Source organism: Hemicordylus capensis, chromosome 2, assembly GCF_027244095.1.
Source record: "Hemicordylus capensis ecotype Gifberg chromosome 2, rHemCap1.1.pri, whole genome shotgun sequence".
Classification (NCBI taxonomy): domain Eukaryota; kingdom Metazoa; phylum Chordata; class Lepidosauria; order Squamata; family Cordylidae; genus Hemicordylus; species Hemicordylus capensis.
In genome coordinates, this window is record NC_069658.1 from 300,275,256 (window position 1) to 300,291,740 (window position 16,485).

At 45.3% G+C, this 16,485-nt stretch overlaps 1 protein-coding gene across 1 annotated transcript; it reads right to left on the minus strand.

The window, feature by feature from the left end:
* Positions 1–633: 633 nt before the first annotated feature.
* Positions 634–6,162, minus strand: LOC128344988 (uncharacterized). The gene has a single exon (XM_053296182.1). It carries the CDS (start codon positions 4,884–4,886, stop codon positions 819–821), a length of 4,068 nt encoding a protein of 1,355 aa, XP_053152157.1. The 5' UTR covers positions 4,887–6,162; the 3' UTR covers positions 634–818.
* Between the last annotated feature and the right edge of the window lie 10,323 nt (positions 6,163–16,485).

Genomic DNA, 16,485 nt, shown 5'->3' on the forward strand with positions numbered 1-16,485 from the left:
CCCAATTCCTCTGAAATAATTCTGGCAGCTTCCTTGCCCCCACTGGGCACAACCACCCACCCTACTCTGCTCTGGGCCACCCCTTCCCCCCGACATGAAGCTATACTTTTGCTGAAACCTCCATTCTTCCCTATGGGAAAAATCTTAAACTTCAAAAATCAGCCCTTTGCCCAATTCCTCTGAAATTTGGGTGGTAGCTTTTACCCATTGGGCACTACCACCCCCACCCACTAGTTTTGCCCCGGGGCCATTTTTTATAATCCAAAACGTTTCAGATTTGGATTTTGCAATTTGGAACAAAGAACAACATTGGGGTGTTTTGGATTGGCTGGTTTCGAACAAAGAACAAAATGGGGGTGTTTTGGATTTGGGCCAAAAAAAAACCCCAGGAAAAACAAACAAACAAACAAACCTAGTTTGGAGAGATCCTTTTGGAGCTCCTCAAAATCCGTTTTGGATTTCACTACCCAAAAGAGTTTATTATCATCTGCAACTTTGGCCACCTCGCTGCTTACCCCTACCTCTAGATCATTTATGAATAAACTAGTATTTTTAAGCCCGTTATGATAACGGGCGCTAGCTTTCTCTCCCGCTTTTAAGTGTTCTTCTAATCCCTTTTTTTCCCCCACCTTTCTGTTTGTCTCTCTCTCTTTTGGTTTTTTGTTTGTTTGTTTGTTTTTTCCCCGTTTTTTTTGTTGTCTCTGTTTTTGTTGTTGTTCTTCCTTCTACTTTATTTAGCTCTTAAATACTCATCAGTCTTTTCTTCGTTGAAGTAATGTTTTTTATTAATTTTTTTTTTGTTCTTCCACCCTCTGCCCTTATAGTATTTCTTTATACACAACATTTTTGGTGAATATCTGTTCTGAGCCTGCTCTTAGTCTTCCTTGTTCTGGGCCTTCCAGCACCCTGACTACGACGTCTTTAAAACTTCTAACTCTCGACAACACTACATATAATTGTCCGTGGCTGAACACTGGTTCAGGCAAATAGATTCCGACCTTTTCCAGGGTTTGTCCTTGTGATTTGTTTATTGTCATAGCGAAAGCCAATTTTACTGGGTATTGTCGACTTCTTAAGGTGAATGGCAAGTCAGTGCATGTTGGTGCCAAATCAATTCTTGGGATGAAGAACATGTCTCCTTGCGCCGTTCCTGTAATAACTTGTGCTATAATGATATTCTTTTCTAGGTTTTTAACAATTAGGCGGGTGCCATTGCATAATCCTTTTTTTGTATTAAGATTTCTTAGGAGCATTATTATTGCGCCTACTTTCAGGGTGAGTGTATGTTTTGGCATTCCTGCGGGTGTTTGGTCATTAAGGAATTCTGCTGGGTAGTTTTTGGCATCTTCCTCAGTGGTGTCATCTATTGAGTCTGAACTGAGATAATTTATTTTTTCTCCCTCCAATATGCTGAGCACCTGGTCATTGATGGTGTCAACATCACTGTTTTTTGGGCAAAGGATGGATCTGCTCGCTATGTTTTGGACGTTTTGCACTTGAATTTTTTCTCCGAAAATTTCTCTGACGATATCTTTTCTGCATATGATGCTTGCTGGGATCTCTATGATGTTTTCTGGTAATCCCTCAATGCGTGGTGTCTCTCCACTGCCTACTGTGATGAGCCACTTGCTGAATTCTGGGTCTTTTGATCTTATATTGTTTTGCAGTTTTAGGATCTTGAATGTGTGCCACAGTGTATTGAATTTTATGCAGGCTTCAACGATATGTGTTTGGGTTCCGTGTGGCACCACCATTGGAAGTGTTTGTCGGAAATCTCCTCCCAGTAAAAACAATTTACCTCCCATGGGCTTGTTGTTCTCCATGATTTCCTTCATTAGTTTGTCTACTGTTGTTAGTGCTTGAGTGGGTGCCATCGTTGACTCATCCCAAATGATTATTCTGGCTTTTTTAATGTGTTTTGCATCTTGGGAATTGAGGTGCATGTTAGACACAGAGTTTTCAAGTACTGGTAGTGGCAGTTTGAATTGTGAGTGATATGTTCTGCCTCCTTGTAGAAGGTTTGCTGCTATTCCTGTGGAGGCTACAGGGAGCGCGAGTTCACTTTGGCCACAAATTGTGCTGAGTATGGTTTTATATAAGTATGTCTTTCCACTGCCTCCTGGCCCATCCAAGAAAAAGCAGCGGTGTTCTAGCTCATCATTTTGGCTTGCTGTTATAATTTGTTCCATGGCTGCTTTTTGCTCTTCATTGAAGGTTCTTGACATCTGTTCTGCTGCTTGTCTTTCATTGGCTTGGTTGTATGTATCTGTAAGTTGCTCTGTATTCTGCATGTTGTATGTCAAGCCGTAGTCTGTGCATTTTTTTCCATGGATTGTTAAAATCTTGGCAATTTCTTGGAGGGCGAGGTCACGACATACTGTGCATTCTTTATTGTGTTGTTGATGTTTATGGACATAATCCTCAATGAGGTACTGTTCATATTTTGTAAATAGCTCCTGCATGTTTTGGAGGGATGCAAAGACACAGATATAGGCAAAGAGTTCTCTGATTTGCTGTGGCATGTTGTATTGTGCTGCATCTTTGAGTGTACTTTCCCAAACTTTTTCATCATTTATGAGGCCTCTTGTTTTTGCTGCTTCTTGGAAAGTTGGGTGTTCAGTTCCATCTACGCTTCTGAGGTTTCCATAGGATGTTGCTCCTGGAACATGCAGCAGTAGGAGGCGTAGGCAATAGCGCTCTTGGTCTGTTGTCAAATTGACAGAGTACATTCTGCCAATCACCTTGTCTGCATTACGCTGCCGTATTTTCCACGTGCTGTTTGAGGTGTCAAAGACATAATATAATGGGATGTCTGTGTATAATATGTTTCTTGCCTTCTGGTCTTGTTGATTCAGTTTGAACCATGCTGTCAATTGTGTTTCACGACTTGTTGCTCTGTCGGTTGCTCTGCCAATGTCTTTGGGGTTGAAAATTACTGATTGCTCATTTGGGAGATGGACTGCTAGTCTGTGTACTGTATGGGATTGGTAATGCATCTCAAATCCATTTAGACGCCATGCTGCTTCTGGGGCGCTAACATACCGTGAATCCATGTAGGTTTTGATTTCATCGTGGTTCAAAGTGTCTGGTTCTTGGATTACAACATTTGCGCAATCATGGCCCTTGTATACATATTTGAAAAGGTATTTCACACTCTTTATTGAAGCACAGACTTCGACGTTGATGTGGCAGTTATATTTTAGGGCTAGAAAGGGATTATAGGGTACAACCCACCTGTTATCAATTGGTTTTCCTTTTTGCATTTTGCTCTCACCAGTGTTTCTTCTTCTATATTTGGGGTAACCGTTTCTGTTGGAAACAGTCTGTTCTTGGTATTCTTTCGGGAATTCTTTGGTGCATTTTTCATTTGACATACATGGTGAATGCCGATTGTGATTTCCACATGGTCCATGGATCATATGCTTTGTGATGATTGCATGAAGTCGTGGTGTTTTTTCAATGTCTGGGATTTCTGCAGATACTATGCTGTCTATGGACGCTTCGGTTTTTGGTTTGTAGTTTTCTGTCAGGATTAGCAATATGTGTGCATGTGGCAAACCTCTTTTCTGGAACTCAATGACATACACAATGGCTGTGGGTGGTCCAAATATATGTTTCTTGTAGATGTCATCAATTAATGATCTTAGTTTTAGGTGGAAGACTCTTGCCACTAAATCTGGTCGTGATGCAGCAGCTTGGCCATGTTCAAGGTTTTCTACAATTTCTTCCCAATTGGGGTTGCATGTCATTGTTATGAAGAGATCTGGTTTTCCGTACTTTCTCACAATCGCCATTGCGTCCTGATAGTTCTGGAGCATGTTTCTAGGGCTACCTGCAAATGAGGATGGCAAGATAAATGTGTTTCCGGGAATGAGGCCTGTTGCACTGGTTGCTTCATTTAAGTGGTCCATCAATCCAGAGTATTTTTCCACTCTCAATTTTGGCTGATTTTGCCGGACAAAATTGAGTCTGTTGGCCTCTGTCTTCACATAAGCATCTACCATGTATTGCTGTGTTAGGCGTCCAGCATTTAGGAAGGGGTTTATCTTGTCTCTGATGGATAGACGGTAGCCATAGTATTGCATCTGGGTGACTCGGACTCTTGGTGCACGTGGCTGCTTTGTTAAATTCTTTAAGGCTTGTGGCCTAAGTTGCAAAGGTATGTCTATCCCCCAGCTTTGCTCTCCATAGGGGAATAGCAATGGGTAAACCAAGGGCTCTAGATTGGGGTCTAGGACACTTATTCTCTGTGTTATTTTATGATCTGGTTTTCCCACACCTGGTTTGCAGTGGATTAGTAGATCCCTTTCTAGAGGTGGTTCACCGTCATTATTTTTGAAAATAAATGCTACCTCATTGTGTTGTGGTGCATTATAACGTCTTGGATCATGCTCACGGTCTTGGACTATCGTTAAGGTCACTTCCTTAATAGCATCGCCTGTCTGGTTTGCATCCTTTTGACACTCTGTTTCTACTTGGTGTAGCATTTTGCAAGCTTCAGCAAATGGATTGTTATTTGCCATCAGTGTAATTAGTGCTTGCATGAGTTGTGGCTTTATTTTTGTATTGGCTTTATTTTGCAATCTTTTCTCTGTGGCCTCAGTGGGATCTAAGATGTATAATTGGGCAAATTGTCTGTCTTGGCCCTGCTGTGGGTGCAGCGTGCCTGTTCTGTGGCAAATTGAGCCGTGTATCCTGAAGCAGTACGGCCCATGGCCAGGTGGTGTTACTATGTTTGCTCCCATGGAGGCAAATGCTAGTGCACTATTTATGGATCTGACATTCTCCATGAAGTTTCTGCTGTGTTGATGTTGTCCAGTCATAAGTTGCTCGATGAATGGGTCTGTTGTAATGGGGGTAGGTTTACTTTCCCCTTTGAGCAGCATTGTGTAAATTTGCGGTCTGTGGGTCTTTCTCCTTCAAAATGTTTAGCATTGCAGAATTCACATCTTTGGTCCAAGTTCCCACATGTCTGTGGCTGGATGTTGTTTTCCTTAATGTCAGCTATGTTATTTATCATTGTTGTTGTGTTTATTGCTGCACAGGTCAGTTGTTGTCATTGTGTATGTTGTTTTTGTGAAGTCTGTTCTCTTCTTCTGGGTTTTTTCATGTCTGCTTCTCATTTGCATTGTAATTGTTGCTCCTCTGGAGTCTGGTTTACTCTCTTTTCTTTTCGTCTTTGTACGTTTCTCTGATGTTCTTTTTTGCTTCTCCTCCCTTGTTTTATTTGCTCATCTTTGTTGCTCTTCTGTGGTTTGTTTGTTTGTTTGTTTGTTCAGCTGTTCCTGGTGTTCTGTTGTCTCCCCTTCTATTTGTTGTGTGTCAATGTTTTGTTGTCTCTTTCTTTTGGGTTTGGGTTTTTTGTCCTCTTTCTGTGTCTTGTCAATGTCTGTGTTTTGCTGTAAATTTTGACGTGTGTGTAGCAATGTTGTTTTCCATAGTAATTGCTATGTCATTTGGAAATGTTGCTGTGTGTTTGGTTGCAGTTGTTTCCTTGATCTGAACTCTTTTTTTCTGGATTATTTCTTGTCATTGTAATTGTCGTTCTGTAGCAGTCTTTTGTCTTCTTCTAGCTCTTTTTGCTTCTGCGTATTGCTTTTGCTTTAGTAGTTGTTCCTCTGGACTCTGCTTTTCTCTTATTTCTTTGCGTCTTTGTTTGGCTCTGTCATGTTCTTTTTTTTAATCTTCATTGGATCTTTGTGCTCGTCTTTGTTTTTCTCTTGTGGCCCTATTTTTTTAAAGTTTCATCTGTTGTGCTATTATTGCTTCCTCTATCTCTTTTGTGTCTTTGTTCTGTTTTTTTGGTGCTCTAGGTTTGGCATGTTTGTCCTTTTCCTGGTTTTTGCTGGCCATATTTGTTATTCTTTATTGATTATGTGTTTTCTGGCCTATTTGTTAATTTGCTTTTTGGGCTTTATACTGTCTCTGCAAGATGCTTTGTCTTGTTTTTTGTTTTGTTTTTTGTTTTCCCTTGGCTGCTGGATTCAGCTGTAATATAGGGTGGTCTGCCCTTCAGAGTTTTCTATTTAGTAAAGGCTAGGTGTACCTAGCAAAGCAGTGTCAATTAATTTATGTCTGATGCTGTGGTGTTTTTTTTGTTGTTGTTGTTTATTTTGTATTGGTTATTCTGTTAGTAGTCTAGTCATTTTTTCAATTCGGGTATTTTTGGGTTGGATGCTTGAGTCAGTAGGGATGTAGGGGAGGTATGGCCTTAGGAAGTCCCTCCTATTCCAAGGCTGGCTTTGCTCTCTATGCTCTCTTATGGCTCACCTGAGCGTGTCAAGACTGCCTTTCCCTCAGCCTTGCCAGCTCCATGCTTTATTGTGGAGAAGGGCTATCCTCCTGAGTTTGAGACTGCCTATCTTTAGTAGGATATGTAGCTCGAGTGCTCTGTGCTTATGGCACTGAAGCAGTCCTCTGCTGACGACCGTTAGTCTGTCAGCTTGTGGGCGCGAGCGCAATTAACGGCAGTTTTTTACCCATCCTTGGCTTTGGTTGGGGCATTCTTTTTGCTCTGTTTGGGGGGGGGGGAGTGTGGGGACCGCCAGTGGCCGCTGCTGCAGTCTGTGTTTTTTATATGTAGTGTTGGCTCCTGGGTGTGTGTAGTGCTTTGTGTTACTTTTTGTCACTATTTGTGGCTCTGGGCTTTGTGTACTGCTTATTGTTACTATTTTTAACTTTTTGTTCCGCGGTCTGCGCCGCTGACTCTTCTTTCCCCTTGGCAGGGCAGTGTGCTGCCCCAGCCACCCATTGTGCTGCTTGCCCTTGATGGCTTTTGCCGTGGCTTTTTAATTTTTTGAAGTGCTGCCTCTACACTCCTCGCGTTGGTCCTGGAGCCGCCTGCGCCTCTGACTTCCAGTGGCTCTTGCAGCCGCTTGCTTGCTTCCTGCTACCGGCTCAGCCTTTCAGCGGCTGCCGCAGCGGCTTCTTTGAATGCCGTCTGCGGGTGGTCTGGTCCCGCCGCCCCCGATCCAGCCTGCAGCAGTCGGGAGAAGTAAAAGCATGTTTTGCAAAGAAGAAGAGAGGAGCTCGCGAATAGAGCTCCTCTCTGTGCTAAGCTACTACCCAAACTGCCGCTATGGACGCAAAGGACGCAATAGGCGTCCTTTGCGCCCCAAGCACCAGTTCGGGAAGAGGCTTAGCACAGAGAGGAGCTCTGTTTGTGAGCTCCTCTTTTCTTCTTTGCAAAATATGCTTTTACTTCGCCCGACTGTTGCGGGCTGGCTCAGGTAAGGAGGGCTCGGGCAGCTGGGAGGGCGGGAGGGCGGTTGTCAGCTGTGGCGGTGGCCGCGGAGGCATTTTCATGGGCCATTTTGGCCCTTAATCCTTTGGGGGGGTGCGGGGAAGGGGAATTCGGGCAGCTGGGAGGGCGGGAGAGCAATCGGTGGAAAACATGTGGGCCCAGGGCAAAGGCAATTTTGGGGCCGGGCAAGGGCCCCAAGGTCTCCCAGGCGCCCATCCGTGTTGGCACCCCCAGGCCTTGGCGGCGGCTCTGCCGCCGCCTCGGCCGGGCTTCACCGGCTTCTTCGGAGCGGCCGTTTCTGGCCGCCCAACATGGCCGCCTGTTCCCTGTCTCGTTTCTGCTGCAGCCTGTTCTGGGCATGCGCAGAGCGCATGCCCAGAACGGCCGAAGGAGGCACGGACAGACGCTTGGTTGTCCACGGACGGACACCAAGCCTTTTATTAGAGAGGATTGTCCCAGTACAGATCCTCCGTCCCAGTACAGTTCCCTGGGGGACCCCACTTCTTACTTCCCTCCATTGTGAAAACTCTCCATTTATACCTACCCTCTGTTTCCTGTCTTTCAACTAGTTAGCAATCTACATGTGTACTTGTCCTCTTATCCCATGACCACTAAGTTTCCTCAGGAGTCTTTGATGAGGAACTTTGTCAAAAGCTTTTTGGAAGTCCAGGTATACTATGTCAACTGGATCACTTTGATCCACATGCCTATTGACACTCTCAAAGAACTCCAAAAAGTTTGTGAGGCAAGATTTCCCTTTGCAGAAGCCATGCTGGTTCTCTCCCAGCAGGGCCTGTTGTTCTATGTGCTTTACAATTTTATCCTTGAGGATGCTTTCCATCAATTTGCCTGGAACGGATGTTAAGCTAACCGGCCTGTGATTTCCTGGATCACCCCTGGATCCCTTTTTGAAAATCGGTGTTACATTTTCTACTTTCCAGTCCTCTGGTACAGAGCCTGATTGCAGGGATAAGTTATATATTTTAGCAAGGAGATCGGCAATTTCACATTTGAGTTCTTTGAGGACTCTTGGATGGATGCCATCCGGCCCTGGCGATTTGCTAGTTTTCAGTTTTTCCAGACAGTTTAGCTCTTGTCACTGCTATCTGACTCAGTTCTTTAGCCTCCATCCCCAGAAAGCCTGGTTCAGAAACAGGTATATGTTCAGTTAGTATCCTCTGCCGTGAAGATGGACACAAATAACTCATTTATCTTCTCTGCAACCTCCATATCCTCCTTAATAATCCCTTTCACTCCCTCATTGTCTAATGGTCCAACTGCCTCCCTGGCAGGTTTCCTACATCTGATGTATTTTAAAAAGTTTTTTGTTATTCCCCTTGATACTTTTGGCTAAATGTTCCTCAAACTCTCTTTTCGCCTCCCTTATTGTCACCATGCATTTCTTTTGCCAGAATTTGTATTCCTTTCTGTTCTCTTCATTTGGGTAGGCCTTCCAATTTCATAAGGAAATCTGCTTCCCTTTTATGGCTTCCTTGATGGTACCTGTTAGCCATGCTGGCATCCTCCTGGACTTACTGGTACCTTTCCTCCTTTGGGGTATACAATCTAACTGGTCTTCTAATATTGTGGTTTTGAGTAAACTCCATGCATTCTGGAGTGAAGTGAATCTCCTGATTTTCCCTTTCAGCTTTCTTTTCACCATACTCCTCATTTTGGAGAAGTTTCCTCTTCTGAAATTCAAAATGTCTGTGTTAGACTTCATTGGTGATTCTCTCCCCGCATGTATCCTAAATTTGATTGCACTATGGTCACTGTTCCCTAAAGGGCCGATGACACTGATATCACGCACCAGGTCCTGAGTGCCACTCAGGATTAAGTCCAAGGTCGCCTTCACTCTGGTTGGTTCCAAGACCAACTGTTCTGGGGAACATTCATTCAGTGTATCTAGAAATTTGACCTCTCTGTCATGACCTGACTGTGAATTTACCCAGTCTATGTGTGGGTAATTGAAGTCACCCATTATTACAGCCCTGCCTCTCCTTGACGCCTCCCTGATTTCCTCCTGCAACTCCCAGTCACTGTCAGCGTTTGGTCCAGAGGGCGATAGCACATCACCAGTAGCACATTTCCTTTCAGGCCTTGTATTGTCACCCACAGGGTTTCTCCAGTCCACCTATGTTCTCCCTCCCCCCACCGGCCTCCGTTATCACAACTTCCGGCCCATTCGGCCAATTTTTCAGCCAGTTCGGGCCTTTGAACCTTGGTGTGTCCGCCATTTTGGACCCCACTGTGCCTATGCAATTGGCCTCTGAGAGGCCTGGCATGGAGGCCCCCACCCCCTGGAGGAGTATCCCCTGTGCGAGAGGATATGGGCTCTTCCACAGAAGGAGTCCCTTCTAAAGGAGCATTTCCCTCTTCCTCAGACCAATGTCCACCTTCCCCGAGACCTTCATTCTCCCCAACAGTAGAGGAGCCCTGGAGTGGGTTGCCTCTACCACGTCCCTGAAGGTCTCATTCACATGCCTCTCTGTCTCTCTGAGCTTCTCGAGATCTGCCACCTTGGTCTCGAGAGAACAAACTTGTTCCCTGAGAGCGAGGAGCTCCTTGCACCGAGCACACACACATCCATGACTTCTGCCCATGGAGCAAATAGTCATACATGTGGCATTCTGTGCAATACACTAAAGGAACCCTCTTCAAATCATTGTCTTGAAAGGAACTACAAGCCATACTATCAAGTAGCTCCAATCATATTAGATTTCTTTGTATGCTGATCATGCAAAGTGTACGGAAATGCCCTTGAATGTTCATGGCTTGACTACCACTCCTGCCAGATAGCAAGTTAGTAACCTGGACACCAAAAAGAAGCCACGACTGTAAAAGGCCCTCTGGATTGTGATATATTTCTGTTGTCAGGGAACATGAGTAATGAACTTATCTAATCAGAATTTAATTGCATTTCACCTATACACACACACACACACACACACACCCTAGAGGAAACAAGAGTTCCTGGGATACCCTTCCAGAAGGCATCCCCTCGGGTCACAAGAACAATAGCCTAGTCTCTGGTTACCTTAAGAGCAACTTGCCAAAGCATCCAGGGACATTTGGTTCAAGTCAAATCAGTAGTGACTGGTAGAGGTGGACAGGGGAGACAAAGTGGAAGGTGGAGTATACATTTAATGCCCAGTAAAAGCTCCTGCTACCACTGCCTAGCATCCTGCCTGGCCAACTAGCCATGTGCCTAGCCACTGCTTGGCAAGCTGATGTACATGCACAGGGGCAGCTGAGTAGCATGGCACATGGCTGGCTAGCCACGCAGAATGCCAGGCAGTGGCAGGAGCTTCTACCGAGCATTAAAGGTATGCACTGCTCCTGCCCCAACCTATGTGAAGAAATCTGACCTATGTGACAAGTCAGCATAACTGAATTCAAAAAGCGAGGCTGTTGCCCAAGTACAGGGCTGCACAACAACCCCCCTCCCCCCGCTGTTGTTGAACTGCAGCTCCCATCAGTTGAGGGGTGTGAGGAGAAACATTAAAGTCCTCACACAGCGGAGTATGTTCTAGTGGTAAAGATGTTTAGCTCAAGAGATTATCTGGAGAAAGTAGGTGGAGTTCAAAAAACAAAGATTTATTAAGGAACTAGATCATATACTGAGAGAGTTATAGAACAACACTCTCAAACAGGCACTGGCCTTCAACAACTGAACAGTTCTGATTCACTCTTAACTGACCAAGAGAGACCTATTAACAGGTAGGGATGTGCACGAACTGGTTCATAGGCCCTTTTACAGACCTTCGAAATGGTTTGAAGGTCCAGCGGTTTGGCTGGTTCGATGGTGGGGGGTTACCTTTAAGGAGCATGGAGGGTACTTCCCCCCACCATGTGTTTCCCCTGCCAGCGCTGTGATTAAAAATGGTCCTGCGGGGTGCCAGCGTACGTCCTTGCCATCCTGTTGCACATCGGACTGGAAATACCCAGTGCGCATGCACACATCACACACGCATGTCACACGCATGCACCAAGTCCAAGGCACACCGGGGCAGCAAGGAGGTACACTGCCACCCTGCAGGACTGTTTTTAATCACAGTGCTGGCGGGGAAAATGCAGACGGGGCAGGGGTTAAGAGCACCCTCCCTGCTTCTTAAAGGTAACCTCCCGCAATCAAACCAGTCATCGCTGGTTCCGCGCACATTCCTAATAACTGGACTCATCATGCCTCTAGTGGCCAGAAGAGGTTACTGCAGCGCTAAGAGCAATGCTTTAGAAATATCACTTCTAACACCATTATCCCCAGCCACCATGGCCAATAGTCAGGTAGTCCAAGATCTGCAGGAGGGCCAAAGTTGTGCAGCCCTGCTCAAGAAGGGTTCCTACCAACTGTACTCCATAATCCAATCAAGCCAGACCAGGAGAGCTGGTCTTGTGGTAACAAGTATGACTTGTCCCCTTAGCTAAGCAGGGTCCACCCTGGTTGGATATGAATGGGAGACTACATGTGTGAGCACTGTAAGATATTCCCATTAGCGGATGGAGCTGCTCTTGGAAGAGCATCTAGGCTCCAAGTTCCCTCCCTGGCATCTCCAAGATAGGGCTGAGAGATATTCCTGTCTGAAACCTTGGAGATGCTGCTGCCAGTCTGTGTAGACAATACTGAGCAAGATGGACCAATGGTCTGACTCAGTATATGGCAGCTTCCTATGTCCCCCTAACATAACTGTTTCCCCTAACATGATCAAGCCAATCCTAATCATGGTTGCGAAATCCTTTGTTTCAGACTATCACTGCCCAGTTATGACGACATGCATGAATGGCATCCACCCTGACAGCCCCTTTCAGCCCTCTGCAATTCAGCTGAAAAACAAAGGCTTTCTAATGGTATAACTGGAGGTCTGCTGAGCCAGGTCAGGCTGAAAGGAACTGGGGACACCAGGAGTTCGACAAGCCATGCTGCCTTTTGGAACTAACTCGCCATCTGGGCAAAATATTCTATCTAAAGATCTGCAGAATTAGGAGTCATAATATTTCCCTTGGCCAACACTCTATCTCTCTCCTATCCTCCCACCTACTCTCCCTTTCCACATTACTCTCCCTTGTTGCTGAGCAAGTAGCCAAGTTCTCATTCTCTTTCTCACCCCCACAATGAGCAAGTGCTCAAATTCATTCTATTTTTAACTCACATTGGCACATTTCTGCAGAACCCCATTTCTCTTTCTAGCTTGGCTTGGTGTCTGCTAGGGATGTGCAAACTGGTTCAACATCAAACTGGTTTAGTTCGACAGTTCAGGGTCAAACCAAACCACCCCCTGTTCAGTCCAACCCCGAACCAAACCCCCACACCAGCTGTTCATGGGGTTCACAAGCATTTTAAAAAACCCCTTTTTAGTACTTACTCCCTCCACAGCACATGTGCAATGGGCCCCTCCATGGCCTGATCATGACCCAGGCCATGCAGAGGCCCATTGTGCATGCACGGTGGCCTCCAAAATGGCCACCGAGAGGGGGAAAGGCCTGGAAAGGGCTGAAGAATGCCTGAACTGGGTGATTTTGGGCATGATGAAGACCGATGGGGAGAGGGGGAACCTCCGCTGACCTCCACCCCACCCTCACCATGGCCTAGAAGCCCCCTGGAAGGGTAAGTAATAATTTTTAAAATAATGCTTCCAACCCACCCACCCCAAACCAAACTGAGCTGGCGGGGTTGATGGGGGGCAAAACAGAACAGGCTCAATCCAGTTCAGGTCCAGTTCAGACTCAAACTGAACTGGGCCAGCCAGTTTTGTGCACACCTCTAGTTTCAGCTTGCTCTCATAAGAGCATCCCTGCTGGATCAGGGCCAAGGCCTATTTAGTTTCACACAGTGGCCCACCAGATGCTTCTGGGAAGCTCACAGGCAAGAGGTAAAGGCATGCCCTCTCCTGCTGTTGCTCCCTTGCAACTGGTATTGAGAGGCATCGTGCCTCTGAGGCTGGAGATGGCCCACAGCCACCAGACTGGTAGCCATTGATAGACCTGTCCTCCATGAATTTGTCCTTTTAAGCCGTCCATGCTGGTGGCCATCACTATATCTCATGGGAAGGAATTCTATAGATTGATTAGGCACTGTGTGAAAAAGTACTTCCTCTTGTCAGTCCTAAATTTGCCAGCCTTCAGTTTCATGGGATGACTCCTAGTTCTAGGGTTGTGAGAGATGAAGAAAAATTTCTCTCTCCACTCTCTCCACTCCATGTATAATTTCATACACCTCAATCATATCTCCCCTTAGTCACCTCTTTTCCAAAGTAAAATGCACCAGATGTGGTAACCTAGCCTCATAAGGAAGGTGCTCCAGGCCCCCATCATCTTGGTTGCCCTCTTCTGATCTTTTCCAGTTCTACAATATCCTTCTTAAGATACAGTGATCAAAACTGTACACATTACTCCAGATGTGGCCGCGCCATAGATTTGGCATTATAATATTAACATTTTTATTTTCAATCTGCTTCCTAATGATCCCTAACATGGAATTGGCCTATTTCACACTTGCTGCCCACTTAGTTGACAGTTTCAATGAGCTTTCCAGCACAACACCAAGATCTCTCTACTGGTCAGTCACCAATAGCTCAGATACCATCAGCATATATACCATCAGTGAAGTTGGGGTTTATTGCCCTCAATATGCATCACTTTACACTTGCTTGCATTGAACCACATTTGCTATTTTGTCACCCACTCCCACAGTTTGGAGAGATCTTTTTGGAGCTCCTCACAATCTGTTGTGGAATTCACTACCCTAAACAGATGAGTGTCATCTGCAAATCTGGCCACTTCACTGCTTACCCCTACTTCTAGATCATTTATAAACAAGTTAAAGAGCACTGGTCCCAATACCGATCTCTGGGGGACCCCACTTCCTACCCCCCTCCATTATGAAAACTGTCCATTCATTCCTACCCCATTTCCTGTCCTTAAACCAGTTACCAATCCATACATGAACCTGTCCCCTTATCCCATGATTGCTAATGTATGGAGCAAGATTCCTTCTGTGAACAGCAACATCTGAGCAAGACGACAGATCATGAGTTTGTCCCTTGGATCTAATGCTAGTATTAAAGCTACGCAGAGCTGAAACTATCAGTGCTTCCCCAACCCTAGAGCACCTCTGTAAAAGTAACTATTGTAATCCACCCTGAGCGGTCTCACTCCAGTGCCCCTTTCTTTATCTGTGTTTCTCTCTTTATCTCCAACTGTCTCATGGCACAAGCAGCCAGGTAGAGTGCTAACAGGTAAGGTGTGTAGGAATCCCTCCATACCACCCAGCCTGACTTGGGACAGACGGATCATTTGCCTGGCCAACTAATGGCTCAGTGGGGAAATGACTTTATTAGCAAGCCAGAGGTTGCCGGTTCGAATCCCTGCTGGTATGTTTCAACACCTATATTTGGCAGCAGCAATATAGGACGGTGCTGAAAGGCATCATCTCATACAGCGCGGGAGATGACAATGGTAAACCCCTTCTGTATTCTACCAAAGACAACCACCGACCCGCTGGCACACTTTACCTTTACCACAGAATCCACTCCTCCAGTGCCCTATAAGCCTTCTGGTATATCCCAAACACACTTCTGACCTTTCTAGGAGTCCTGATCTAAAACCTATGGTATTTTAGCCATTAGATGCCTCTTCATGTATTTTTTTTATTGCTAATCTGAATAAAATGCCTTATTACTCTCTGCTGTTCCCTCACTTGAACCCACTTCTGTATATTATTCCCCAAATAAATGTTTAATTGATGGTTTGCACCAAATCTTGTTTTCTGCCTCTTCATTTTGGCATGCACAGTCCAACAAGTGAGTGCTGCAGTTCAGCCAGGGCCTGTTGTAACAAAAGGGTGTATTTCCAAGTCTGGGGGAATTGTATCTCCTTTGGTTATACTTTGGCATCTTTGCCAAATACAGGATCTAACAGCTAATCTTAGTTCCCCACTGCTTCCAGCCTCTGTAGTTGGCATCCATAAATTAATTAGAATGTTTGGTTTTGAGCTGCAGGTTAGTAGAGGTGAGAGAGGAGGCTTTAACTAGAGACTCTCACACACAAACAGTTCAAAAAATGAAAAATATTGAACATCATAGATAGCCCTTCAAAGCTAAAGTCCCCTGGTTCCTAGCCACAGGCTGGATTAGCTAATAGGTTTACCATCAATGCTACCATTAAAAAAAAAAACAACCCCCAAACCCCACTACCTGTGGTGCTGCAGGGCACTATAATCTTTTATTCTCTTGTCCTCCCACAATTATCTGCCAAGTTAAAATGTTTTTTCTAAAGCAACCTGACTCCAGTTGCTCTTTTAATCTTTTGTGGTTTATGGAAGTGCAAGAGAATGGGTTATACCTCACATGGGTTAGTGAGTCAGAGGCTATTCTCCTAGGAAATAAATCTGTTCATGTTTTCTCTAGGGCATCCCAGGAGGCTCAGGAACTGGTGGATGTTGACAATATGCCACCAAACATGCCAATGTTAAAACAGGTACAGTGGCAAACACATTTCCCTGCTAGAGCAAACAGGAGCAAAAGGCAATGGCTAGCTTCTGGTAATCAGATGAATTTTTTACAAGCAGAAGAAGGGAGTAAAAGGTAGGTAGCAGGAAAGGGAGATTTGAATCCTTTATTCTAAAAAAAAACATTCAAGAGAAGAAAAAGCAAAATGTCTTATTTAGAAGCTGCTGGATGTGGGAAAGGGCTCCAATCCAATGGCTTCCTAGGATAAGGATGCTCAAAACCAGACTCAGCCTGTTCTGCCTTATTTGAATGGAATCACAGTCAGGCTGGCCTGCAAGTTCTTGGGTCTGATTGATTCGCGGTAGAATCTGTTGCTCCAGTGTTTAAGCAGAGATGGTTTAGATTTTCTAAAGACGGGGTGGCATCAGGGGTAGGTCAAACCAACCATAAGGCAATGCCTTCAGGAGGACCCACCAACCCAGCTAGGAAGCTTGCTAGCAAGCATGTCCCTCAGCATACAATCCCTGAACCCCCCAGTATCAGTGGAACAGTAATACAAATTGTCCAAGAGATTTGTACCATCACTGCACCAACAACCCCATCTACAAATGGGAGTATCCCCCAGAGTCCCACATTATTGTGGAGCTCAATGTGATGTTCCCATTGGCCAGTGGGGAGGGAGAGAAGAAACATTCATCACTGCAGAAGATTCCTGTCCCAGGAATCCTGCCACTGAGTTAACAATGTCTAAGAGACCTTGCGTTCAGGTATATCCAGATGGCAGCTTCCTGCACTCCC

Excerpts from the sequence above, each read along its gene's own strand:
- LOC128344988 (XM_053296182.1), bottom strand. The coding sequence starts at position 4,886 with ATGCTGCTCAAAGGGGAAAGTAAACCTACCCCCATTACAACAGACCCA.